General features: G+C 40.7%; 1 protein-coding gene across 4 annotated transcripts in view; it reads left to right on the forward strand.

Moving 5' to 3' along the window:
- The window catches only part of DSP (desmoplakin), a 51,157-nt gene that overhangs the window by 13,111 nt on the left and 10,415 nt on the right, over positions 1-27,631 (forward strand). For all 4 annotated transcript variants that reach the window (XM_072924115.1, XM_030265469.4, XM_012571487.5 and 1 more), the window contains exons 2-19: positions 8,494-8,596; positions 10,193-10,341; positions 10,689-10,863; positions 13,486-13,614; positions 14,767-14,817; positions 15,583-15,744; positions 16,682-16,786; positions 17,949-18,044; positions 18,258-18,383; positions 19,150-19,302; positions 20,369-20,523; positions 20,900-21,026; positions 21,543-21,747; positions 22,244-22,461; positions 23,215-23,381; positions 23,690-23,828; positions 25,822-26,015; positions 26,871-27,033. In XM_072924115.1, coding sequence (XP_072780216.1) covers positions 8,494-8,596; positions 10,193-10,341; positions 10,689-10,863; positions 13,486-13,614; positions 14,767-14,817; positions 15,583-15,744; positions 16,682-16,786; positions 17,949-18,044; positions 18,258-18,383; positions 19,150-19,302; positions 20,369-20,523; positions 20,900-21,026; positions 21,543-21,747; positions 22,244-22,461; positions 23,215-23,381; positions 23,690-23,828; positions 25,822-26,015; positions 26,871-27,033 — 2,617 coding nt within the window. The remainder of the gene's footprint in view (positions 1-8,493; positions 8,597-10,192; positions 10,342-10,688; positions 10,864-13,485; positions 13,615-14,766; positions 14,818-15,582; positions 15,745-16,681; positions 16,787-17,948; positions 18,045-18,257; positions 18,384-19,149; positions 19,303-20,368; positions 20,524-20,899; positions 21,027-21,542; positions 21,748-22,243; positions 22,462-23,214; positions 23,382-23,689; positions 23,829-25,821; positions 26,016-26,870; positions 27,034-27,631) is intronic.

Here is a 27,631-nt window from a genome sequence, read left to right on the forward strand (position 1 = left end):
AGAACTTGGTTTTTTAAAAAAATCGCTTTTGGTGGTGACTCTAGTTGAAGAGAGTAGCAGCACTAAAAACGACGTCTCCCATTTGCACTGGGGGCTGTAAATGGATCTGTGCTGGCTCTATTGACCCAACAGTTCTGTGCTGATAAACCCCTGCTTTGCTCAGTGATGCAAAACAAGCTGAAGTGAATTGTTTTATACCCCATACACCAGGCTCTGCCTTCCCCAGCTAGTTGCATAACTAGGGCTATAAAACCATTTCAAGTGGTGGGAAATGTCCTCTTGTGAATTTTTGAGTTTGTTTCTAGCTTGTGCGAGGCCTGGGAGTTTAAGTCATGATCTTTTATGGAGCCATCTCTGACATTTGGTGGCAGGGGCAGAGGTACATGACTAGCAACATCAGTCTGCTCTTCTCACCTCTTACCTTTCTAACTTTCTGCTTGCCCTGGTGATGTGAGCACAGTCAAGATCTTGTAGGTAGGGTGCCAGCTGTGAATCCTGGCTTGGGGAATGCCTGTTCTCATGGATGCAGCTGTACCAGCAAGCTGTGCACATCAAGTCTGAGAAGGATTTTCTGCAGAGTGCAGTAACCATGAAGACTTCTCTCCATTTATCTCCTTGCCTGGGAGTTCACAGGACTGAAAAGCAGGCAGCAGTTACAGTCACTGAAGGAAGCAGTGCTGGTGTATTGTACAGCACCATCACAAAGCACAGCTGGTGATGACTGGTTTGTGTGTGTGGAATGGCTGTATTAAGTCTCCTGGTCTCATTATGGATGCCAGTGACTCAGGAATTGATGCAGAAGCCCTGTCTGGTATATTGTGTTAGAATTTAAGCCTTAATTTTATGGATAGTACATAATCAGATTGCAAAAGGGTGGGAATTAAACATATATAGTAAATAAACAGCAGATGAGAAAAGGCAGGCTTTTTTATATCAGGCAGATCCATAAGTGGCCATAGAGAATTAGGGTTATCCTAGAGAGCAGAATGTGCTCTGCTGAGGTATGTCAGGCCAATTGCTAGAGGACTGCTGAATGAATGACAAAACTTGCATTCCAGGGATTTTTTGTTTATTACTTTGCCCAGTTCTTAGTTTTACTTCTTTGACTTTCAGTTTGTTGTGTGCATAGGTAAGTTAGTTACAATGAATTGCAGCTAGAACACATCCAGTTACCAAAAGAGTAGGATGATAATATCTATTTATTGCTAAATAACAAGAACAATTCAGTACTGTAGCATTGGTGAGTGCACACTCTAGGACTCCAAAATGCCATTGCTGCGCTGCCTGTGTGAGGATTTGTTTTGCTGGTTGTGCTTCATTGCAAATACCTTTCCTATTTACAAGAGACAGCCATGAAAAATGAATGGCAGTGCGTGTTACTTCCTGGCTGTTCTCTTTTCCCTAACTTTAGGCTGGTGCAACTCTATTTGGATTCAGCAGGATGATTTCCATATCACTCCCAACTTTCACTAGAGGAGAAATGCTTTCCTTTAATTTAGCATTCTTTGGCTACAGTTACATATTTTAAGCCAGTCTGTAGTTTGTTAGGCTCTTCTTTCTGTAGCATTCAGTGGTGGTGTAGCAAGAGTGGAAAGGACAGACCTGATCAAGAAGTTAGCAACCTTACGTCAACATTCTTTCATTTGCTTTTTTTAACATAATATTCATATCTCCTTTCTGGGGAGGTATGTCTGGCAAGGAGGTTGCAGTAAAAGTTCCTGTTCACTTTATTGTGAGATTTCTAAGTGGAGCTAAAGACAGTTATTATTGAGATGAGAAAAAAGAAAGGCATTTACATATTGTTTTGTGTGAAAAAAATCTGACCATACTAAATACTTTAAATATTTTTTTGCAACAGAGTATATGTGTTTGCCACCTTACTGAGTTGCATGGGTTTATTTTTAAGCAGTGCTGATATGCATTAAAATGTGTCTCAAAACAAGTCAGTTAATGAAAAAAGCAGTTTTGCCAGATTTTGTACGTGTTTGTGTGCAGAAAATCCACTAACTGCTCTGCATGTTGTGCTGTTGGGACCAGGGCCATCATCTATGGAACTGGTTTTATTAACTACATTTAGCCTGACATATTCAATGCCAAAGTTTATTGGCATAGTGGCATCTACTAAACTCAGAAAATGAAGGTTTCTTTTTTCCATGGGGAAGATCACTCTATCCTAATTTTTACATGCAGCAAGATTCAAGTTAGGGTCTAGTCTTGTAAGTTTTGGGGCGTATTCTGCCAAACAAGTCTGTGCTGAGTATTACATTACTCACAGAGCAATATGAGACGCTCCCTACCCTTAGGGCTCAGCAAGGTGCTTTTACAACATTCCCCATTTCTTCTGGCTTGGGAACTCAGGATGAGCTTGGCCCGGAGTACAGATACTCAGCTTGACAGTGACTCACACGCTGCTAAACTGCCAATTCATCAGTCAAATATTTATCAATGTCTTTGCTATGGTGATAGAAAATCTGATAAACCATGAGAGAAAAGAAAAAAAAAGCAAAGCTGTGCAGTTTTATTTGTCATTGCTGAGATTAGGGGGAAAAATAGCCTAGAATTCATGCTTACTGAGTGACATGAACATAAATTAATTTACAGAGTTCTGCTTAAGAATTAATGTAACTTCTGTGCTTCAAGTTAGAAAAGGAGTTAGAAAATTACCTGCTGTGACATTACTCTGAGGAACCAAGAACTCAGGCTGAACCTTTCCCAGGTCTCTGTTCCGTAGGGACAAGCGGGTGTGAGAGCCTCTTGTCAGGAGAAGGGGGTTTCTCTTGTCAGGAGAAGGGGGTTTCTCTTGTCAGGAGAAGGGGGTTTCTCTTGTCAGGAGAAGGGGGTTTCCTGCCCTTCGAGCAGCTGCTCTCCAGCAGAGGTGTATTTCCATGGTCCAGGCTAGGGCCAGCATTCAGCACCTGCCTCTCCCAGAGGCGGAGGTGGGAGAGGCAGCGTGTGAGCAGCCTGCACCATCGGGCAGGTACGGCCTTTGGGAACGCTTCTGTTGCTCCTGGTGACTCATACCAGTGGGAAAAGCATGAGGATTTCTGTGGACAGGTGTGGCACGATCCCTTGTGAAACCCTGCATGCTGCAAAGGCACTAAGCCTCGGGGGTCCTAGCAATTCAATCATTCACTAGTGACTACTAGATTTTTGCACATTTTTAATGGCATTTAGAGCCTGATTGTACCAGAAGCAGAGGTCTTTTGAGGTTTCAAAAGAAGCCCTAGTCTGTGTGCATACTTGGCAGATAGGACTAGTTTGGTGAGGCTGTGGTGTGCCAAAACTGGTCCTAGTTAGAGCAGAGACACATGGGGAGAACTCCTGATGATTTGACAGTTTGTGTTCACCTCCTTCGAGGTGGGAGGGGGAAAGCTGGACTATAGCATTTCAACTCCTGGTTATTTTCTTATGGATATCGTGATTCACCACCTTTATGCCATTGCATTTTCCAGCATACACACACCCAGCTGGCAGGTGGTGGCAGATGGGCGGTGGTATGTGCAGGCTCTGTGCTGGGAATGCAGATTCCAGGTCAGGTTTTTCTTCTGACTTGCCTACCCTGGGCATACCAGGTAATCCCTTTATGAATCTCTTGCTTGTTCAAACAAGTTTGAGTGGAGGGGGTGGGAAGTGTGGAGAAAAAGAAGTGCAATTTTTTTGCTCTTGTTGAGTTATGGGAATTGTTCAATATTCTGGATCTTCTAAAAGATTTTCTTTTAAAGCTTCCTCCACTCTTTGGATGAATAAAAAAATTTAAAAGCTTTGATTTTTTTAAAAGGCTGGAAGTTTTGTGGAGGGCTTGGAAAATTTTACAAGGAGTATTCTAATTAATTTTAAATAGTATCTTTGGGACAAGAGCAACATCTTTGTGCAACCTCCCAAAGCTTCAGGGAGTTGTGAAGCTGTGGGAAGGTTCCTCAGAATTGCTGGATGTGTTTCTGTGTCTCCTTTGCTCTGCTTCTCTGGGCACTGATCACACTCTGGATAACCCAGCAGCCTCTGGATGTGCAGTAGCAAAGGCAGACACCGGAGCAGCCCCCACGGTGGAGGTGTTTGTGCTGGGGATGTGTAGGTCTTGCAGCAGCAGGAGGAAAATGAGAAAGGAGAAGGTAGCTGGCTTCCTTGCCCCTTAGGTTCTGCAGTGGTGATATCAGCTCCCACAGTGGGCCTGTGAGGGTGCACACTGAGTGTTTGAAGAAGGTATTTGGTTTATTCAAAAAATGCATCCCTTGGTTGGTGCCAGCAGTACCCAGCCCTGCTGTGTTTTGGGGAAGTGGGCACTGCTGACATGTCTATCTGTATGCTCATAACTCATCATATGGCCGTGAACATGTTTCTCAGTCCCTTTTAAAGGAAAAGCAGGAGTAGTTCTTTCTTGTTTCAATAGAGCTGGGGGTCTTGTAAGGATCACAGCTACTGCTCATCAGTTAAACACAAATCCTTGTTCAGACACTGGGGATTCAACAGTAATGTCTGGATTTAGTTCAGTTGGGGTATATTTCAGCAGGGAGGTGTTGCCTGAGCTGCTATCCTGCCCAAATCCCAGTGGCAGCAGGGGTTGGGCTGTCCTCTCATTTCTCAGGGTGAGCAGGGGGGTAGTGTAGCAAGGGAGCAATGTGTTCTGCCTTGACATGCGCTGAAAAGGGTGGCTCCTGTACAGAATGATGACAGGGAGATGCTGTGCCTTTCCTAGGGCTCTCCTGACAGTGGAGAACAACAGGCCTGCATTTTAACACTCCAAGTAAAAGCAATTAATCTGTGTTTTGAAGTATTTTCATAATTTTAAAACAAAGACGCTACCCCCTTTTGTTTTCCTTTGTTCCTTTAATAGTTAGTGACTATTAAAATTAAGTTATTTTAATGAAGAACTCTGCTTAATAGGACCTTTTTGAAATTCATGAGTTGCCTTCCAAATAAGTGCCATGGTCTAAAATGAGTTGTAGGGATAAATACATAGTTGAGGTCAGAAGCAGTCCAGTCTGTTTCCCTCAGCACTGTTCTGCAGGGTTTACAAAACCAAAGCAGCACATGAAATAGTCAGGTTATTGCAAATGTATGTATTTTTTAGTAGTAGACCCTGCACTCTTTTGTTACAAGTCCTGCTAAGAGACCAGCCTCCAGTTCTTGCCATTTCTGCTGGAATGATTGATAGCATATGCTGCATTTACAGGAGTGCAGTAAAACAAATGAAAAATCTGCCCATATTTTCACTGTATGGTGTGCCTACAGTGTTGGATACCACCGGATCCTATTCATAGGTGCGAGGTTTAGATACTGCCAGAGTTAAATCAAATTGTCATAGCAGCAGTAAGTGTTAAAATGACCAAACATTACTCTATACTCATTCAGTTAAGTGTAAACAAAATCAGGCAAAACAAGAGATACATTGACAAGATACTGTGTCATGTAACCCACTTAACCTGTGTTCTCTGAGGGTTGTTGGTATCCTTCATTTTTCTAAGGGGCATAAATACATTTTTATGTAACATGTAGGTTACATATTTTTACTATAAAAATCCAACTTTTTGTCTTGCCTGTCCAGCATGTTCAGGGCTTGCCTCAGTTTCTTTAGTCCAGTATTATATGGTTTTACTTTGGCTGTCTGTTTGCTAGTGCCTCAAGGTTTGTTGTCTTATTCCTCTGAATTGCAGTTCCTGCTTTGATCTGCTCATCTCCATTAAAGGTCTGTTCGCTTCATTAAGAGGGACACTGAGAGACTTTAAAACTGCTAATGGAGTGCCTTCCTCTCACATGAGTGAAAAGTATTAAAGATGTGTCCCTGTGCTAGTGCCATCCGATGTATCAACATCAGTATTTGTCTGTTAAGGTGTTATCTCACCATGTATTTTTATTTTTTAAGTTCAGAGATTGATTTATGCCCTTGGGCATGTTTGTGCAGCTAAATCCCCTTTAGATTTGAAGTTCTTGACTTCTATTGGCTTGGTGGAGCTATGCCATCAAACATCAGCTCCTACACTGGCATCTGCTGCGTCTATTTGTGCCCCAATAACCTCATGTAGCTCTGGTCTTCTGACAGGTTTGAAAGCCAGTGCCTCTAACAGGCCATGACCTTTTTATTGTTATCATTGATTGATCTCTGTATTTTCACTTGCAAAACTGGTTAGATTTTTAACAACAAAGAAAGTGTTAATAAAACAGTGTGTTCTTTTCTATTTTCAATTTCTATAGCTCCAGCTTTTGTCATTATTTTGGTTATATCTTTATCTGCTGGATTGGAGAGCCTTAAATATTTGCTGCTTTCTTCTTGTGAACTGTAAACAAGTTACATGTTACTCTATTTGAAGACCTAGATAGGGTGTACTTAAGCCTCTTATTTCAAGGCTTCTGCTCCTGCTTTTGAAATAGTTTTGTGCATTTATATTTAGCCATCTTCATGTTTTCAATTTTTAAAATTATTCGAGCAATAATTACAGATGTGGCATTCAAATATCGTTAGAATGAACACAAAATGCTTGTATTTCTACTTTGTATTTTAATTTAATAGTTTGATTTATTTGAAAATAGTTTTTCTTCACAATTTCTTACTGTGTTAACTGTAATAGCTATTGTTTAGACCTCTTGTCATGATGGAGTAATGTCTTTGAGTTCAGTGAAGTTACCCTGAAGCCAGTGGAAATAGACTGACCAGTTACAGTATAAATCTGGTCACCATCTATACTTTAATGGATATTCAGCATTTGTAGCCGCCAGAACATGATGGAAAAAGTGATTAAAGAAAAAATACTCTTCCAATGTTCTAAAAAGAGAAAATTGCTCAGAAGGTTCCTCTCTCTTCTTTATTATGTTTCATTCATGAGAATAATTGTGGGTGTAATTAAATGTAAATTTCAGATGCAGTCAGATATTTCTATATCTAAACACAGCACTGATGCCTAAGGAGAAGGAATGATTTAGAAAAGGAAGCTGACACAAAGCCTGGCACAAAATCAGACCTGTTATTTTCCATAATTGTTTTCTTTAAGCTGTTTCCAAGACACACAGGGGTGCATAGCACAGTGGGGCGCAGCGTTTGTGCAGCCAGAGGGTCACAGTACAAGCTGGGGGCTGCATGTGTACAACTTGTTTTATGTCACCCAGTGACTCTGCAGTTTTCTCTGCACCTCTGAGGGTCTGTTCCCTGGTGTGGAGGAAGCTGCTGAAAAGTTGCTCAAAACTTTTCTATTTGTTCCAGATGAGCTGATAGGGGAACAGCAGGCTGCTGATGCATCAAGAGCACACGCTGCAGAAGAGTTCTTAAAAGTATTGAATGTTTCTCACCACTCCGGTGATTTTGCCAAGGACAGTTCTGCTTTTTCATTGTCACAATTTCTTTTGTGAAGGAGGGTCAGAGTCTGTTCAAGTCAGTGGAAAGATTTCCTTTGAATTCAGATTGCTTGCTGGCTCTGAATTAGGCAGGTTCACGCCAGTACTCTTGTTGGCATTAGCATTGTAAGGAATGTTTGTCTCTTCAGTGATTTGTAATGGAAAAGGTTCACCTTTCCTCACCTACTGTGAGCACAGGAAAACTAGGCAAGGCTTGGAGACATCTTAGCTCTTACTGTCTGTTAGGTTAGTTTTAGTTTCACTGGCAAATGTTTGGGTTTAGGAGCCGCCTAGACTTGCTTGAGAGGTCTGATCCCATCACTAAGGAATGGTTCCTCACTTGAAGCACCTCACCCCCATTCAACTACAGTGGCTCACTTTGATGGCTGAATCCTAAATGCTGGAAAAGCAACATTCTGGCAGTATGGGTGCAGTAGATTATGTGCAAGACAACAACAAATACTCTGTTACCTGACTTGTTTTTTTTCCCCCACTAGTGTTTGTAATTCTGGAGTTTCACTTGGAGACTCCAAACTCACACTTTTATATATTTGTAGGAAAGCATGTCCTCTGACTCCAGGCCCTACATCTATTTTTGTAGTAGCTTGTGTATCTTGCAATTCATTCCTAAGACACTGCACTAGCTTTGTGCATTTCTGCTGATAAAAGGGCCCTTCTTACACTTGTGTGGATTTGCATGCTTGCCTAGCTGAGGATCCTACTTTCCTTGTGTGCCCTGGCATTTGATGGCTGGTGTGATAACATGAACAATTACATCACACAAAGGCTATGCTCTAATGTATTGACTTTAACAAAGACTGTGAATAATTCATTCTAGCTGTATTGCTGCCAAAGTTTCATCTATCAAAGCTGCAAATACCTGTGCTCGAAGAAAAACCTTCTCCTTTATGGCATGCCAGTTTTCATGTTCTGCTCTGTCCTGTGGCAAAGTCAGGCCATAGCTGCTGTTGCAGGACAATAAAGTGGCTCTGCCATCATTAAATTGTCGTTAAAATTTCACAGTGCAGTTGAAGTGTGTGTGTCTCTGTGAACCTATATGAGGTAGATTATTCAGTGACTTCCCTTAACTGTTTAGAATTTATGCTTCTTGTATTCTTCAAAATGTGCAATTGCTCTTTATTTACATAATCTTCTTCTCCACCACAACAGCCAGAATGGGACCTGTACCATGTCCAGACGCCAGAACACCATCCAGGAGCTTTTGCAAAACTGTTCGGATTGCCTGACGCGAGCTGAGCTCATAGTACAGCCTGTGAGTGCTTCTTGTTCTTATGAATGTTATCAATATTACATGCATATTCTGTGTTGTTATCTGGACTCACAGCCTCTGCTTCTTCATCTCCTTTCTCCCCTTTCAGCTGTTTGTGTGAGACAGCTGGGAGTGGAATGACATACTTCCTTCTTAGGTCTCCTTCTTCCCTCTGTACAGCATTCAGTTAAAATGATTGAAATGCATCTGGTTCATAAAAGGGGTCTTCTCGAATTAAAAAAAAAAAAACAACAGACCCACCCTCAAACAGATTCTACTCCATCTTATTTTTCAGTTTTATATCAGTGTTCGCACCTGTTACTAATTACTACTTGCACTCTCTTAGTGTGTTCTGTATTGTCATCGTTTTCAGGGCCATAATGAACCTGAGCCACCTTAGGAAATACCTTCATTACCTTTATTTTATTTTTCCAGATGATTTCTAAAGAAGTAGATGAAACTAGACTAAAGTTTTCCTGGCTGTTTCAGCTTAAATACATACAACATAATCTCTGCAGTATGCTACACTGGTACAAACTCAGAGTGCCTGGGGGCAGTTTACTCACTGATACTAAATTCAGTCCTGGCAAACATGGGGTGGGTGTCCTCTGTTCCTGCTGTAGTCAGAGGAGGTGCGGGGTGGTGAGTACATCCTGCTGCTGAGGCCCTGAGATGTGAAACGCTTTCACAGTCCTGGCAATAGATGTGATTTAATGCACACTTTTGGACCCTCTGTGGACAGAAAATTCTTTGAGAAGTGAACTCTGTGGTTAGGAGTTCATTTCCTTTTCAGAGATACAGGACGTGTGAGCATGTTTATACAAATATCAATGCCAGAGTAAATACTGCCTTTTGTTCAGGATTAATATTATTCCAGTGAAGTTGAAAGAAAGAGATGTTTAGTTCCAGCTTGGTGCCACAACATGCATTGCCTGCTTTGTTTCTTTCTTTTCTTTCTAAGGGACAGAGCAATGAGGTCCATAATATTTTATTTGGAAAATCGGGTCACAGCTGCATTATGTTTTGCTCAGCATGGCTGTGTCAGCATGCAGTGAGGTCAAAGAGCCGTGTCTTCCTGGTTGAAGCATCACAGCCATGCTGGTCCAACTGCACTGAGAGAGTACATGGAGAATTTGCCTAGACTTTGGGTGATAAGGTGGGATGCAAATCTGATGGGGCATGGAGCTGGACCTAGGCAGACGGAACCTTGTGGAAAATCAAGCAATATCTACCATCTCCTACTACGACAGTGTTTCTTTCTCATCTTCTGGACACAAAAGCATAATGTCTTAAGAAGTTAGCACACCATGTGAAGCCTTGCCTCCACTGAAATAAACATCAAGATGTTCTGCTTTTAATGGAAAATTTTGTTTGATAACTACATTTTAATAGTTTTCTTCCATATTTTATTTTAACAAGTACTTTCCAATGACTGTGGATCATCAGCCTTCTGCCAGTTAAAACTGGCAGTCAGAGACCTGGCAGTTGAAACTTATCATGCTTCCTAAATAAAACCCCAGTCCTCACAACACCTTTTTTAAGCCAACCAAAGGAAGCTTAGAATATTTAATTTTATCTCCCCTTTTTTTTTTTCATTAGGAATTGAAATATGGGGATGGTGTCCCACTTAGAGGCAACAGAGATCTGGAAGACTGTTTTGCACAGGCAAATGACCAAATGGACATGCTGGATGGACTGATCAGAGAGATGAGGCAGATGGGCCAGCCCTGTGACATGTATCAGAAAAGGTATTGTCAGGGAAGGATTGGGGTGGGGAATGTTAGTGATAAAAGTTCGTGGTATCTCAAGTGCTCACCTTCCCTGGTGTTGCAGGATGTAATATAATTCAGTAAGGTGGAACTAAATCTGTTTGGTCACACTAACATGGATAAGGGTCTTGCAGTAATATATTTCTGATAGAAATTGACACCTTGGTTGTCTCCTTGAAATCTTAGTTGGTATATTTTTTCCACAGTCTTTGCTTTCAACACTTCATTTTGAATAGTTGGTGGTCCAGTAGGAGAGATGAATTTCATTGTTTGTGTGTTTTCTGGGTGTTTTGCTCACAGGCACTAAATGGTTCCTTCCCTTTCAGGCTGCTTCAGCTGCAGGAGCAAATGCGTGCCCTGTACAAAGCCATCAGCGTTCCCCGTGCCAGGAGGGCCAGCTCCAAAGGTGGTGGCTGCTTCTCCTCTCAGAGTGGTTCGGGCTGGGATGAGTTCACAAAACGTGTCACAAGTGAATGTTTAAGCTGGATGAGGCAGCAGAAGGTAAATCTGTGCAAAACCCAGGGACAATGCTAAAACTTGGTATTGTTTATGAATGTCACCTCATATGTAGTAAAGTTTTGGGTGCCAGTAGAAAAGTAAAGGTACGCATGAATGCTCACATATTATTCCAAGTTCGTTTTTTTACCCTTCCAATATTGTACATATAGTGAATTCTCACTGAAATCCAACCATGGATTGGGGTGTTCTGTTGCAGAGGAAAAGGTGTGGGAGTTAGATTTAAAAGCTAAATGAAACACAGGTGTTAACAACACCATATTTGTATTAGAGATTAATGTGCTCAATATGTCCCTCCTTCCTTCCTTGCACAGATTTCCTTTGATTCATATTTATTTTAACCTTTTACACTGACAGGACCATCTTCACAGATTTAACCATTGTGCAGTGTTTTACAGTTGCTCTCCCCCTCTAGTCTGTCTTTATCACAGAGAGGTAGAGCTGATTGCCACGGGACTAAGCTTTCAGAAGTCAGTGCTAAAATGGACTCAGAAGTGCTGAGCTACTGTTCATTGCATTCTGAGAACAAATTTGCCAATTCACAGCTGTTGCTGATGTAACCTGGAATGGAAAACACACATTGTTTTTGTGCTGCTGAGGTGAAAGTTGTGTGTTGAAGTCAAAGTTGTGAGTTTGTGGTTGGACAGCCCTTTCTTAGAGACAGGCAGGGAGGATGGAACAAGGTAGCTGAAGTCACATTTTACAGGCTCCTTGTAAATTGAAATGGCATTATTTTTAGCTCTCTTTATTAGACTGTTGCTTTGCCATTCTGTCATTAATATCTTCATATGGCATTTGCCAAGTGGCTCCTATGCAAACCAAATGAGGAGGGTAGAGCTCTGTAGAGTTGCAGTGTTTTTAAGTGAGTGCTAGTTACGGTCTAGTCTTTCTGTGTGGCATGTTTGAGAGGAGGAAGGGGAAGTGGAGATGCATTCCTTGAGTGGTAATGTGTTTTAAGCATTGTGCCTGGACAGCAACAGCCAACATTATTGCTCTACACATGCTGTGGGAGAGGAGGTTGATTGTCAGACCTGCCATGGCTTGAGGAGTGATGTTGGACAGACTCTGGGCACGCTTCCAGCGATGAAAGATGGTGAACAGGCTGCACCTCCCAAAGACACCACATGATGCCCTGCTCAGACACTCCTTGCTAAACATAGGGAGCAGAAGCGACTGCTTTATAGCTGTGTTCCCACACTAAACCTCCTGTGAAAGTAAAAGGCTCCCTCTTTCTCTCTCTCTCTCTCTCTCTCTCTCTCTTCCCCTTCGTCCCTCAGCAAAGCTGAGGTGGGGCCAGTAAACACTTACCTCACTGGGAAAATTTATATTGAACTTGCCACAATGCTGCTTCTTTCCGTTGTGCCTTGCTGTGTCCCATTACTTGCTCACATTGAGGCTAGGATAATGTTTCCCCTAGTAATGTGGTGAGATGTGGGAAAAAGTGCTAAGCAGCTGCTGTTTTTTGCTGCTTTACTGGTTTTTGCCTACATGGTTTGCTGGTAGGAGAATCAGATGGTAGGATGGTCAAATTTCCAGTGCAGAGCTGGGGAAACGGCAGTGAAATCCAGACAGCCTTTGTTTGCATATGGCAGCCAGCCACGACTGCCACTGTTGCTAGTCTCTTTGGACTGTTTGAATATAACAAGAAGGGTCAAAGTCCTCTAGCTTTCAAATGGCTGAATGAAAAATGGTTTCATTTCTTGGATCATTTTCAGTACTGCCTTTGAACCCCTATGCTTGAGTTCTGGCTTTATTGTCATCTGGTGACTCATAGAGATTTGACTCCGTGCCGGTAATTACCAAGTTCAGTTCCAACCCAAGATTAGGATACCTCTTTATTTACTGGGCATGTGCACAGACAGGCATTCAGACAGAGTTGTAGTGTGTCTTTGCAGCATAAAAGAGGATTTGGAGTTTGAGAAGCTGAATTTAAAGTTAGGTGGCTTTTAATATTTGAAAAAAATGAAACAAGGAATGCAGTCAGTTTTTGGGTTAGTAATTAGCATGTGTATTATTGTTTTTCAAGGCTGTTTCTAGACGTTTTCTCTTGGCATCCTACAATAAAGGTTGCCAAAATACAAGACAAACAACACATTTTCTAATAATTTCAGTTTATCTTCTGTGGAGTTTTTTTAGTGTGACTGCATTTAACTGAAGTTTAAATGAGCAAAATAAAAATGGAAATCTGGTGTACTGGGCTATAGAACTTAATTGGGCATTTTCACATGAATTACATGAATAGCATTGTTTGATAAAGTCATGGTTTGTTTTCAGAGTGATAAGAATGTAATTTTACTATAGAACATAAAATAACAGTTTGGTCCAAAGACAGCAGCTGAAAATACACTGCTGAGTGTGCTTCATCTAGTGTAACTTTAAACAACTGAAATATTTTTCCTATTTTGTTTCTTCTGCTTTGGGAGCCTTTCACACAGTTTAATTGTTGGCAGTTTACAGAAACTGTAACCCCCTATCCTGAACTTCTCTTTATTTCAGTTTTTTTTACTTTCTGCTACATAGTCTGTTTCCTTCAGTTCAATTATTTTATGCTCCAGTTTAGGCAGTAATGTTGGAAATGAAAGTACCAATCCTGTTTCTTGTTACTAGGTTGAAATGGAGCAAGTGAAGTGGGGGTTTGATGCAGCATCCATTGAGCAACAAATCTGTGAGCACAGGAGAACTCACAATGCCATTGGAGACTATCGTTGGCACCTGGACAAAGTCAAAACAGATCTGGTAATTGCTATCCTCTCTTACACATTGCTTGGTCTATAGCATTGGCTTACTGGTGTTCCACTACAAAAAAGGAATGTTGGAAAGTTCATCCTCTCTTCAGAGAGAAATGTTGTCATGTTAGCAACCACTTTAAACTCTTAATTCCTTGATAATTTTGTGCTTCACTTCTTTCTTCAGAATTTTAAAATAAAAATTTAGTAGCTATTTAGCTTTTTGTTGTTGTGCACCAAGGCTGGCAAATAAGTATAGCTATATTATTTGTGAGAGAGCTGACTAAGAGTGATTATTCTCACTTGCTGTCTCAGTATATTAAACAAGAAAGTGAAAAATAAGGTGGGTGCTCAGATGCAGCCTTGAGTCATCAGGTTTTGTCTGTGAAAATTGCCCAAATTCTGGGCTAAGATGAGAGCTTTTCTTATGTGTTGATATTATTTTTCTTTTTTTTTTTTTTTTCCTCTGAGGCTTCTGTGCCCTCTGAATTTTGTGATTGGAATAAAGAAGTGACTGAAAATGAAGTGTTAACTTCCTCTCCTATTAGCCCAGCTGTTAGATATAGGAGAGAGGAGGCTTATTTAATTTCGATTAATCTTTTCTCTTACTTGGCAGGAAAGAGTTCAGTCTAAAGAAAAAGTAGTCTGTTCTGGAGCCCTGATCTCTCAACCAAGCTGAAGAGTGACAAGGATTTTGCTCCCTTTTCTCTTCTGCTTCAAATAGGAAAGGTGATAGTCTGCCCTGTGGAATATCAGTTCCAAGTCTGGGCAGCTTCCCAGCTATAGAAATGGGATAAAGATTGGAGCTGCCTGCTTACGTTATAATTTATACTAGTTCACAATCTCCAAAGCTTGCTCTAGGACTAGCTGGTGTAGGAATTTGGTGCAGAAAGAAATCCAGTTTTGAGTGTTGTTTTGGTGTTACAGATTATGTGCAGGCTTGGTTATATACCAAGCATCCCTGACAGTAATGGGTTTGTCCAAACCTTGGTTTTGTACTTCCTGAGTCATCCAGTGGAACAAATCTGCTATTGACAGATGTCTCTTGCAGGCATTTGCAGGTTACTACCTGCAATTATTATGATATTGACGCTGTAAAGGAAATACCAGCAAATAGGCAACTTGTAAAAGGCTCACTGAGTGTTTGCTGTCTCTGTTCCAGCGGGAGAAGGCTGCAGTTCATCAGCTGGAGGAAGAATATGAAGGCCTGCTGGTAAGCAAGGGATGTGGTCATTTCTGAGACCCTGTTTGCTTTTTTTACACCTATGTGATTGTCAAGGGACACTTAAGGTTTTGACAGAGTGATAGATGCACATTTAAATAATTTTATTCAGCAGTAAACTGAAAGTGCTTTATAGCTTCTGAAAGATTCGTTTTGAGTCATGGACTTGAGATTAATGCATTGCCTGCTGTATAATTGACTTATTCTCACAAGGAAGTTTCTAGTTTGCAGCTGGTGAAGGGAGTTGGTCACTAAGCAGGTGAAGAGTAGACTTTGCCTCCTTAATGGGAGTAAATGTAGTGATGAAATTAGGCTGTATATGAAGCTTAAAAAGTTACTCAAAGGTGGGACTAGAACCAACCAAATTCTGTGTAGGGCTGTGCATCTTCTCTGCTGTGGATCTTTGTGTAAAACACAGTGAGAATCTTATGCAAATGGTTTATTTAACACTTGGGATCAGAATCTGATTCCTGTTCTATAAATCCTGACACCTTGTGCACTGTCTATTGCTAACAGGTTTCATGGTTCAATAAACCCAGGCACATCTGCTGTCCATTGCCAACAGGTTTTTACAGACATGTGGATTTGATTGTTATTTTACTTCAAAAAACAACAACAAAAAAAAAGCCCCAAAAAAACCCACCCCATAAAACAAACAAACAAATAAAAAGGCAAAAGCCATGCTGTGCTCTTGGTTTCCCACCCAGCTCAGGCATTTATATGTTTATGGCTTCTCATTTCTGTACTTCTTTGCAGAAATATTCCTTTGAGAGAATGGATCAGCTTCGCCAATTCCAGAACCTCATCCAGGCCACCAGCAGAGAGATCATGTGGATCAATGACTGTGAGGAAGAGGAGCTCCTCTATGACTGGAGTGACAGGAACACTGATATTGCCAGGAAGCAGGAGTCCTTCTCTGTAAGACAGCTCAACCTCCCTGTGCTTTCCATCAGCCCTCTCTTGGAATAGTCAGGGAGAGGCAGCCTCTCATGGGAGAGGCAGCCTCTCATGGGAGAGGCTCATCACAGGGTGTTTCTTCACAAAGTTCCTGGGTTTTTTTATCAACAATTTTCAATAAAGTACTATGTAATAACCTTTTGAGTAAGGACAGGACATTTTTTGGAGGATTTTGCTCCCATTCAGGGAGCTGTCATAGTTTATTTTGATCTTGGAATGTGGCCTTCTTGGTACAGTCCACTACAGACCAGTGATCACCTACAGCTTGTGCACAGTCATTGTGCTGGCATGCCAAACTAAGGGACTTGAATCAAGCAGTTTTAATTCTCCCCACTGGGACTATGCAGGGGTCAGAGTTCTCCATATTTGGCCCTGATTATCTGTCACCAGGAAGTAGAGCTGTGCTCTCTTCCTCTGATGGTTCTGCTAGCAGCACACTGCGTGCACGGTCAGATGTAATTTGCCCTGCTCCTTCTCATCTGTGGGTGTGTAGGGAAATGGAGCATGTGTGTTTGTTTAACCAGCATTGGTGCTGATCACCAAATTGAAAAAGGAATGGAAGTTCGCACTATTATGGAAGTGCTTTTTTTTTTTTTTTTTAGTTCAGTTGTTCTGGATGTTGCAAGATGTAGTCATTTTTTTATTCCATCATTCTTAAGAAAGGCAGCACTTTGTGTGCTTTGCTCTCTGAAACAGCAAGCCTAGAGACTAGAATTGAGATGTTGCACCTGCTTTGATTCTACTGTCTTCATAATTTACTTCAGTACACCTAATGGAAACACTTATAGTGTTAGAGGGAATAATTTTACATTATCACAACTATCTGGGAATTTTTAAGCAAATAATCCTGTGCAGTGTACCTTTGGAGTTTGTTTAATGCTGTGTTTTGGTTATTTAGAAACGTATGAGTGAACTGGAGGTTAAAGAAAAAGAACTCAACAAGCTCAAGCAAGAAAGTGACCAGCTGGTGCTCAATCAGCATCCTGCTTCAGACAAAATCGAGGTGAGTTACACTTTGTGTGATTTCACTTGCTCCTTTAGTTGCTGCAAGGAAGAAGTTCTCAGTGAAAGCTCACATAAAAGTGCTGTGTTTGGGCTCAAGAAGGTTTGCCTGCCCAAAATCATGTCCATTTTATGCAGCTGTATGAGCTGCTCTTACAAATATTACTACCTTCCTCTACAAACCTGGCCATTAACAGCTGTGTGGTGACAGATGCAAGTAAAAATGAAATCTAAGTTTAGGGTGTTACCTGAGTGTGTTGAAATTGCTGTATCTCGTTTGTGCTGACTACAGTGAAGCAGAATTTATGACAGGAAGGCATGTCATTGCTGTTCTGCTGTCTTAGTTGGCATGTTTTGAAAAAAGCCACACCCTTTGTTGAGGGTTTATGTTTAATCCAGGTGCTAATACTTTCTGCAGATGAAATTCATAGTGCCTTTCTACAACGTACCCAAGACACTTTTGCTTTCACAGCTTGGTGTTTTAGTTAAAAAGGCTGCAACAATTTGGACATTTTATTAGGAAATGCTATAGTTGCAGTTTCAAGAATGCATAAGAGCTCTGCAACTGAAGAAGCTAAAAGGAAAAAAAAAATCCTTTCTGCCTTTCAGTGTGTTTACTTGGTTAACTGTTATCACATTGTGTAAAATCCTCTTTCTCCTGTAGTCAGTTTCTCTCATAAAGGAAAGATTCTTTTAAGCTCCAGCAGTAAAGTGAAAATTGTGTGTAGTTTTTTAAAGAATATACATTTTGGCTGCTTGAGTATTTTGAATCTAAAAACAACCACATAAAATATCATGTTTGGAGGTGTTCCCTGAAAGAATGAGAACGTGGCCATTTAGAGCTGAAATTCTTTATTTGCACTACTGTTTGCCCATTCCACCCCTTTTTGTTAACGCACCTGGGGCTTTATGTTGATCAAACAAATTCAGCTCATGAGCAGATTTCTCTTTGTGTCTCACAAGCAGGTATTTAACTCATTTCAGTTAGGTGGATGCCTAGAAGTTGCAAAACTATTTGCATGAATTACACCTTTTGTGAATTTGTTTTAGCAGATTTTTCATTTGCATTTGTGTGGAGTGTAGATAATTTGCTTGAGTCTAGGTGTGAGAGAGAGATCAGTGTTGTGGCCTGAATTTTGTACTGTTTTTACTGTTTTTCTTAGGCCTACATGGATACATTGCAAACTCAGTGGAGCTGGATTCTTCAGATCACCAAATGTATTGATGTTCATCTGAAGGAGAACGCGGCTTACTTTCAGGTGAGTAGTGATGTGGAGAATTCACACTACTTTTAAAAAAGTGTGAATCCCATCAAAGATATATTTATTGTGCAAAGTACACTGTTGTCATGTTATAAATGCTACCATTGTGCCAGAGGTGAACTGGGATTTCTCATTAAAGGCATCCATCAATTTTTAGCAAATATTTTTAAGAGCTGCACACAGCCAAATTCACAACATTTTTTCCTGTAGTTCTTTGAAGAGGCCCAAGCCACGGAGTGCTATCTGAAAAACTTACAAGACTCTATCAGAAAGAAGTTCATCTGTGATAAGAGCATGTCACTGCAGACTTTGCTGGAGCAGATCAAAGAGCTGGAGGTACTGTCACACTTGCCTGACAGGTTATGTTCTACTTTTCTGGGAAACCAGCTGCCCTCTCTAGATACCAAATATAAACCCAAGTGCACTGCAGTGTTTAAGTACAGTACTGTATGAACTTGAGACCATTATATTTTTAAGTCTGGAATGAGTCCGACAAATCCCCAAGTTTCTGAGATGCTAACAAATGAAAAAAAAAAAGATTACTTTTATTCTTAGGTAGTAGAATATATTTTGTCTCAAAGGATAATGCATTTGATAAATGATTCATCATGTCACTCTATCACTCTAGTCTCTTTGAAAGGATACAAGTCAGCTTTTTTAGCTGTTTTCTTATAATGAGTTAAGCACTACAGTCCCAAATTGGAGAAAAAATGGTCAGTGGTCTAAAAAGCCAGCTGATGAAGTCAGGTTTGAAAGTGTAGTTCTTCTGGTTTTTTGTTAGCATTAATTTTGTTAGATTCTTTCAAATTATGCCTGTGTTTCTTAAACACCACTTTGACCACATTGAAGATCTGTATGAAAAACCTGCCATGCAAATTTTGCAAACTTTGCATCTTGCCAAAGCTGCCAAGATACTTAGTTAGATGTTTCTCTGCTCTTTTTAAAGCTGCAGTTTTACATTGTAGGCCAAAGACTCATCCCATTGGAGCTAAAGTAAGTTTTGCCTCCTATAAGCTCCAGATGTATCCCTCTTTTAATTAACAATGAACTAGATGCCTTTTCTTTTTAGAATAAGTTTGTAACATATAATTTATCTTTGCAGAATGAACGAGAGAGAATTCTTGAATACAAAAGGCAAGTGCAGAGTTTGGTGAATAAATCCAGGAAGATTGTGCAGCTGAAGCCACGTAACCCAGACTATCGAAGTAACAAGCCCATTATCCTCAAGGCTCTGTGTGACTACAAACAGGATCTGGTATTGTATCCCTTTTTGCCTGAGAATGAACATAGTGTAAATTAGAACATTGCAAATTACTTAGTAAGCAGACCATTGAGCATTGAGCTGATAGGTGTAACCCCTTTATCTGCTTTTGGTCAGCTTGAATTTCTTTGCCAGAAGAAGCTCTGCATTTCTTGCCATTATGAATAAACAAGTAGGTTCTTATTGGTTAATAAATCTAGTCAAATTTACTATTACTAATCTATTAAGTAGCATTAATACTCATATTTCAAATTAGAACATAAAAGTCTTATTGCTAATAGGATTGAAATTGTTAAAATTGTTACAGAGATGCCTCTTTGCATCCACACCTTTTTTTTTTGTGATTGTTCACCTTTCCAGTGCCTCTCTAGATCATTAGGTGAGCAATTCATCTAACAAAAATGAAGAATATGCAGTTACTCATTGGTATTGCCATTTCTTTTCTGGATGGGCTATGAAATGAATGATGTTTTTTCTTCCTCCTCAGTAGTGAGGCTGCTTGGGTTTATTTCTGGGTTTTTTTTTTTTTTTTCCTTAATAAATTTAAATGTGCTTTCTGCTTATGTGCTTTTTCCTGCACCGTGGCCACACCTGTGGCTGCCTGGTGTCAGGATTTTTGGCAGTTGGAGCTGGTGAATCTTGGCTCTGCCACACTCACTCCTAGTCTGTTTGCAAATATGGATGCAACATTAAATATCCTCATGCCTTCAGCTCACTGGCTTAAGGCCATGCATGGTTGCATACCTTACCAGGCCATGTGTCCACATTCAGTTTTTGAATTGAAATGTGGACACAGGTCTGATGGTCTCGCAGACTGGCAACTGCTCAGAGTGTTATTCTTGGGCTTTTTTGGAGGTTTCTTCATGTGTAAACCAGATCCAGGGAGAAGGGGTTGATCTGTACTGATCTATTGCCCCTGTGGGAAGCTGAGATGCACACCCAGACCTGGCAGCTGGGAAGCACTTCTGCTTCTGTGATCTAGGTGCATCTTCCTTGTCTGTCTCTCCTGGAAGCCCCTCTTTACTTGACTAAGGAAAACACTGTTCTGCATCCCTTACAGAAAACGGTGCGCAAAGGAGATGAGTGCATCCTGAAGGACAACAATGAGCGCAGCAAGTGGCTGGTGACCGGCCCAGGAGGAGTGGATATGCTGGTGCCATCTGTCAGCCTTATCATCCCACCTCCCAATCCATTGGCAGTGGATCTTGCTACCAAGTGAGTTGCTGCCTGAGTTTGGATGCTTGCCAGTGGGGTTAGAGTTCACTCAAAATAGCAACCAGTCACAAAATATGTTCTGTGCCCCCTGCCCCTAAAGGTCGGGATTAAGGACTAGACCCTTGACTTGAGGAAACTCACTTCAGTGAAACTTGGATCTAGGTTGGGGCCTAGAAATGCTTAAATGTTAATGTCTGTGAGATTTTTCTCATCTGTACTAATGAAAGTCATGTATAAATTAATTTTCAAGATTAATTTATACATGAGAATGAGTCTTAACACACTCCACATCTGGTGGATGTTCCTTGGGATGTTTTGTAGCTTGCTACAAAGACAGATGCATTTTGACCATGCTTTTTTTTCCCCTTCATGCCAGAATTGAGCAATACTATGAAGCTATTTTGGCTTTGTGGAACCAGCTGTATATCAACATGAAGAGCCTGGTGTCCTGGCATTACTGCATGATTGACATTGAGAAAATCAGAGCCATGACTATTGCCAAGGTAAGACACCAGCTGGCCTTGCCTGCAGACCAGAGATATCCACGACCTGCTGTCCCAAGCAGACCCTGCAGTATCCTGTGCAGATGTATGTTCTACAAAACCACAGGCCTGCCTTTTGCTAGGTGGCACAAAAACTCGTACATATGGAAGTTGTAGTTTTATTCAAGGAGAAACAAAACGCTTTCCTACTCAAGCAGATAAGCAGGGAGATTAGCTAAGGGAATTTATTACATACTTGCTGTATTTGTTCCTGCTGTACAAGGGCATGAATAAACAGAATAAGAGGTAGAAATGCTCTTAAGGTTTGAAATGATGGTAACAAGCAGAGGTTAACTCAGATGGTACTCTTAGCACCATACTTCTAGAAGCAGCTTAGTTATGATTTATTCTAAACTATGATTACTTCAGGTATTTTATAGGTTTATTAGTTTGCTCCTTAATGATTAACTAGTCATAAAACTTCCCCAACTGCTTTTTTTTTCTTTTATTTCAAAATTCCCTTCTTCCTTATTTCAGCTGAAAACAATGCGTAAAGAAGATTACCAAAAAATAATAACTGACCTGGAGATCCATTATCAAGAATTCCTCAGAAACAGCCAAGGCTCAGAGATGTTTGGTGATGAAGACAAACGAAAGATGCAGACTCAGTTCACTGATGCTCAGAAGCACTACCAAACCTTGATCATACAACTGCCTAATCAACCACGACAGCCACAAACAGGTTTGTTGTCTTCCTGGCTTTTCTAGAGTTTGGATTGCTGGAGTTTCTTTGTGCCAGAGGTGGCGGGTAGTGCATTCTTTTTATGCGAAAATGTTCTCTTCAACATAATAAGAATATGTTCAAGAACTGTTCTGCTGTCTCCCGGCATAACAAAACTGGCCATGCACAGGAGAAGATTTTCTTCTTCCTACCTTTGATGGGCATCTGCTCTAAAATTCATGGAACTTATTGGGAGAATGAGAGGAATTTAGTCCATCTGATAAATTTTCTGTTATTAGGAAGCAAAATCTCAGTGCTGCATTTTAGGAAGCAAGTTTATATTTTTGTGAAGGAGATATTTCAGTGTCTGAAACAGTTGCCTAAGGGCCCAGATCTGCCACCTGTTCTCAGTTCTACAGATCAACTCAGTGCTCGGGTCACTTGGGCACTGCCTTGGCTTCCTACATGTTCCTGCTCAGTTCTCTGTCAGTTGATGGTTGCCCAATTCATATTACAGTGGTCCCAACCGAGTGCTGTCCCGTGGGCTCCTCAAACACCATAATCGTTAATGAGAGAAACCGAGAGCATGAGAAGCAGGAGGCCTGGCTGCTGATGGAGCTTCAGAAACTTCGGCGTCAGATTGAAGCTTCTGAGATTCAGATGGTTCAAAGAGCTCCTCTTGGAGTGGATCAAGGGGCTATGCATGACTTTTCAGCCAGAATAAAGGACTTAGAGGTAACTGTGGATGTTTGTCTTTGAGCATCTCAAGCTCTGTATGACTGTGCTGCAGTTCTGTTTATGATCAGCTAGGAAAGACACACATCCTGTGCAGAAAAATCTCAGTTGGAGGCTAACTAACTGAGATTAGGTTGGAGATAACCAGCCTAATAATGATTTGGATTAGAATTAACCTTCCAGGTAGAAAAAGTTGACTCTTGAAGTTTAGAAATAAAATTCTGCCAGGCAAGGAATACAGAAAGACTGATGTCAGGTGTCTGGGAGTTCATGTTAAGTCTCATCCAGAGTAAAGCACCATTAAAATGCTTTTCCAAGGACTTCACTTAACCAACTACCCGTAGAGTGCCTGTCTGTGGGATACAGATTGGATACACGAGACTTACTATCCCTTTCCTAGCTCTTTAGATTTGTAGGAGACTATGGAGGGAAGATTGGTGCAGAAAGGTAATAGGTTCAGCACATGAGAAATTCCCATGGGGAAATGAGGTTGCAAAGGTCTCAAGAGGAGAAAGACCTTCTGGTCTTTCTGAGCTGAGTTTTGGAGTATAGATGCTTAAAAAGACATACAACCTATTGTGGATAAAAAAGAAATTGCTCAATAGTGCTTGCCTTGAAGAAAGCAACCTCAGTCAAGCTAGTTATGTAAGAGCAGACATCTTGGATAAGGAGACCAATTCCATATGAATGTGGAATAGAATGATCATTCAGCCAACCAAAAATGTGTCAACCAGGCATTCTCTTTTTCCTTAGGGTGTGCAGAATGACTCTCAAATAATGGCTGAAACCCTCAATAAGCATAAGGACTTGCTGCCTAACTTCAGAGGCTGTGAGAAGTATGTGTACTTGCAATCAGAGATAAATGCTCTCTTTCAAAAACTGGAAAATATTAATGGTGTTTCTGCTGGCTACTTAGACAGGTAAGTAAATTGAGGCTATTGCAATAAATATTCACTTCCTCCTATAATTCTTGGTCCAGAAAGCTGCATTTTGTTACTAGTAGTGTAAAATTACACCTTCTCTGCAAATTGTGTTCATGTTGATAGAAACAGACACATAAATTTCTTCTCTTTTCTGGAGCACTTTAAAAAAATAAGGTGAGAAGCATGGGTATCACAGAAATTTCTTGTGTTACCTATTATCTTTGGCCAATCATCTGCAATTAATTAAAAATATTACTGTTCCTTCCTTGGTCCATAAAGGATTTACCTTGTATCATTTATTTTAGCTTGAATGCACTGAGGTGTCTGCTCCAGGTTATTCTGCAAACAGAAGATGTGATCAGAGTTTTTGAAGTCAGACTGTCTGAAGAGGAGACTGTTCCTTTGGATCTTGATAAAGTGGAGGCTTATCGTGCTTGTCTGAAGGTGAGGGGCCAAAACCCAAGGACACACCAAAGCAAAACTTGTAGCTGCCAGCACTGATCTATTGAACTGGGGTAAACCCTTCCAAAACCATAGGAGATAGAAATGCTGATCCTGTTTTTTTGGGTTTTTTTTTTTAATTATAGACATAAAATATTTTGTAAATCAAACATATTCCTGCTGGCTGGTCAAGGGAGGGGATTGTCCTGCTCTGCTCTGCACTGGTGCTGCCTCCCCTTGAGTCCTGTGTTCAGTTTTGGGTGCCACAAGATAAAAAATATATAAAGTTATTAGACAGCGTCCAAAGGAGGGCTGTGAGAATGGTGAAGGGCTTTGAAGAAGCCCTATGAGGAGCAGCTGAGGTCACTTGGTCTGCTCAGAAAACAGACCAAAGAAAAGAGAACACTGAGGGGAGACCTCATTGAGGTCTACAGCTCCTTCACTAGAGGAAGAGGAGGGGTAGACACTGATCTTTTCTCTATGGTTACCAGTGGCAGGACCCAAAGGAACAGGAAGGAGCTGTGTCAGGAGAAGTTTAAATTTGGTTTCAGGAAAAGATTCTTCATCCAGCAGTGGGCTGGGCACTGGAACAGACTCCCCAGGGAAGTGGTCACAGCACCAAGCCTGACAGAGTTAAAGAAGTATTTGGACAATGCTCTCAGACATGTAGTGTGACTCTTGGGTGTCCTGTGCAAGGCCAGGAGTTGGACTCAATGATACTTGGGGGTCATTTCCAGCTCTGGAAACTGTGAAACTGTGATTCTATGAATAACATACAGGTTACTACTTCTTCCACCCCCTGGTTGTTGCTGCCTCCACAGCAAGGGCAGCTCTGTGGAAGGTTTCTGTAGCTCTCATTTGACATGAAAGGTTGAAAAGGTAACTGGGTTGTGCTCCATTTGCACCACCTATGCTATTTTTCCCTACTAATAGTAAGAATAGAATATAATGATGTTCTCCCAAATGCATTCAATGCACAAAAGAACCATCAGATAATGGTGGATAAAAGACTGGATCTGCAAGACAACTTTGTGCTCAGCAAAGCGGTTATTTCCCTTTTCTCCTTGTACAGGCTGAATACTTTTCACTCTCAGATTTGACATGGATTCTGTAGCAAAACGAGGACACTCAATAACACTTACATTTACTTGTTACCTAGAGGACCACAAGGACAATTAACAAGCCTATATGCAAGAAAGGAGATACTGCCTTCAAATCTACATCACTAATGATAGAAATAAACACACATAATTGTGTACAGAAATGGGTTACAGAAACCTTCCACACATCTGGGAGTTGTTCTTAGCCGGTATAAATTTGAGCTACACAAAAAAACCCCACCAACCAATAAAAGCTTGAGCATATCTCGGAAGGCTGTAGCCATCCCTGTGACTGGGGGCTGCAAAGCAGACCAGTGCCTGTGCCGTATATTCCATTTGGTGATGCCTGCAGTGTGTGTACCTAAACAAGTGTGTGTGTGTGAAGAAACATCTCCATAGAAGATATTTATAAAAATGTAAATAGGAAAACAAAACAACGAAAAAAAATCTGTGCAGATTTTTAGGTGTTTAAAAACTGGATATGCCACTCCTGAGTCTTGATTCCACAGCTGTGGCAAGTGTAGGAATCTTTTATATTTCAGTGAAATTTTCTAGCCAATTTTTTCTAGGAACAAGCAAGGCTCAAGGCTCTGTTCTGGTAACTACTCTGCAGAGTTCTGAGAAGCTGAAATGTTGGCTTCAGAATGTTATAGCAGAGGGCTTTGGTTTAGCAAATTATTTAGTCTAACTTTAAACACAATTTTAAGCTGAGCTGTGTACCAAAATACGTGTTTCACTCTAAACAGGTTAAGTCCAACTGACATCACTATACATACCTTACTGAGTTAAAAACAACATCTTTGGATCGCAACATACTGTGCATGCTGTTGAATTGGTTAAGTATCAGTATCTTCTCAAGAATAAATTAAATAACGACATTTTGGTTTTTTCTCCAGAAAATGAAAGCAGACCTAAATATGAAGAAGTCATTACTGAATACCTTGGAAAATGAACTGCAGAGAACACTTCAAATTCACTCACAGTCTTGCCAGTCATACAGCCTGTATGACATGGACATTGGAAAGTACTGTGACAAAGTTACCCAGCTAATAGACCGCTGGCAGAGGGCTGATAAGCAGATAGATAACAGGTTTGTTCATCTTTTCAGAGTGTTTTCCTTATTGCTGTTGCTACCAAGATCATCTTAGCAGTGAGTTCTAAAAGACCTAATGTGTGCTAACCTTTGCTTTCAAAGGACAAATGGTGACTTCGGGGCAATAAGACTCGAGCAATTGTAAATAGGTTGAACATACTTCAAAAGGAATTGTGTAAGACCAAACAGAAAAATGTAGTTAGCCATGCAAATGTCTAACCTATGTGCTAAAGAGTTGCTCAATTTTTTTTTTCGTTTTTGCTAATGTTGTTGGATTAAGTACTTCCAGTCAGCATTTTCACCCTCAAAAAAGCAACTATGCTTATTCTTCAACACCCTGTACTTGAGGGTTAAAAAAGTAACACTAAGAATTAAGTAACAAAATCGAACCTTGAATCTGAATTGTGAACAGAAGGCATATTCTGATTGTTTGAGGGGGAGAGGTGGAGGTTGGGGTATGACTTGTTTTAGTTTGTTTTATTTTGTTTTATCTGAGGACAAAATATAGTCCTAACTGGTTGCTGGTTCTCCAGTGAAAATTGAGAACAAGAGTACTGAGGTCAACAAACTTGATTTTTATCACTGCAAGTTTTATTCATTCCTCACTTTGACAGGAAGACCCAGCCTCTGTGTATTACAGAGTTATTCAAAAGTTAGGCATTAAACCCCATATTGAGTAACTAATAACCAGTACAAGTCTCATTTATTTAAAATTTTTGTTCAGAATCTCCTTTTCAGAGCTTCCCATAGTTTTATGTAAATTTATTTCTGTGTCTTATTTCTGAAAACTGTGAAAAGAGAGAGAAAGAGAACGCACTTTCCATGTTAAGTTTTTCCCATTTTTTTTCCTAGGTCATGGGATTTAGAAAGGCAGATCAAACAGCTGAAAACCTACCGAGATCTCTACCAGGCTCTTAGCAAGTGGATCTGTGATGCCAAGCGCCGTCAGGATGCTATTGAGTCTATGAAGCTGTGTGATTCCAACACTATCATGAGATACCTACATGATCAGAAGGTATGCAGCACCTCAACGAGTTGTCTTCAGTTATCTGGATTTTAAATTGTTTTGCTATACAGAAAATATCCATATCAACGCAGTCGGCAATACAGTGGCCTGGTTTGAGTTATAAAGTACGCAAGCTACCAAAAAACACCACATATGTAGAAGGCAAGAGGGAGGAAATATTATTGTCCTCATTACTTTCTGTCAGCACTGCAACAGATTATGAACAAGACTGTGTTTGGCTCCTACACATTCACTGACACTTTTACACATCAGCTTTGAATTAATTCAAGGGGCTGTAAGATGGTGCAACTTATGGGACAAATTACAGCACAAAAATAAAAATCAAGTAAATACATCTAAGCTAAAGTCAAGGAACTCTGCCTTCCCAGCTCTGGGGGTTTGTCAGTTGCTGAATGTTCTCTCTCAGAAAAACCTTCTCATGCCCAAAGAGGTTGCTGTTGTAAAAACTGCCCAGGTACAGGTCGTTTCAGGTCTCACCCTCAGGGACTGCAGTAGTCTCCTGCTGTTGGTGCTTTCTGATGGAGGCAGCGTGTACAGGAGGTAATACTGGTAAATCTTGCAGGAGTGTTTCACAGCTCACTTTTTT

This window comes from Taeniopygia guttata, chromosome 2 (genome assembly GCF_048771995.1).
Source record: "Taeniopygia guttata chromosome 2, bTaeGut7.mat, whole genome shotgun sequence".
Lineage (NCBI taxonomy): Eukaryota > Metazoa > Chordata > Aves > Passeriformes > Estrildidae > Taeniopygia > Taeniopygia guttata.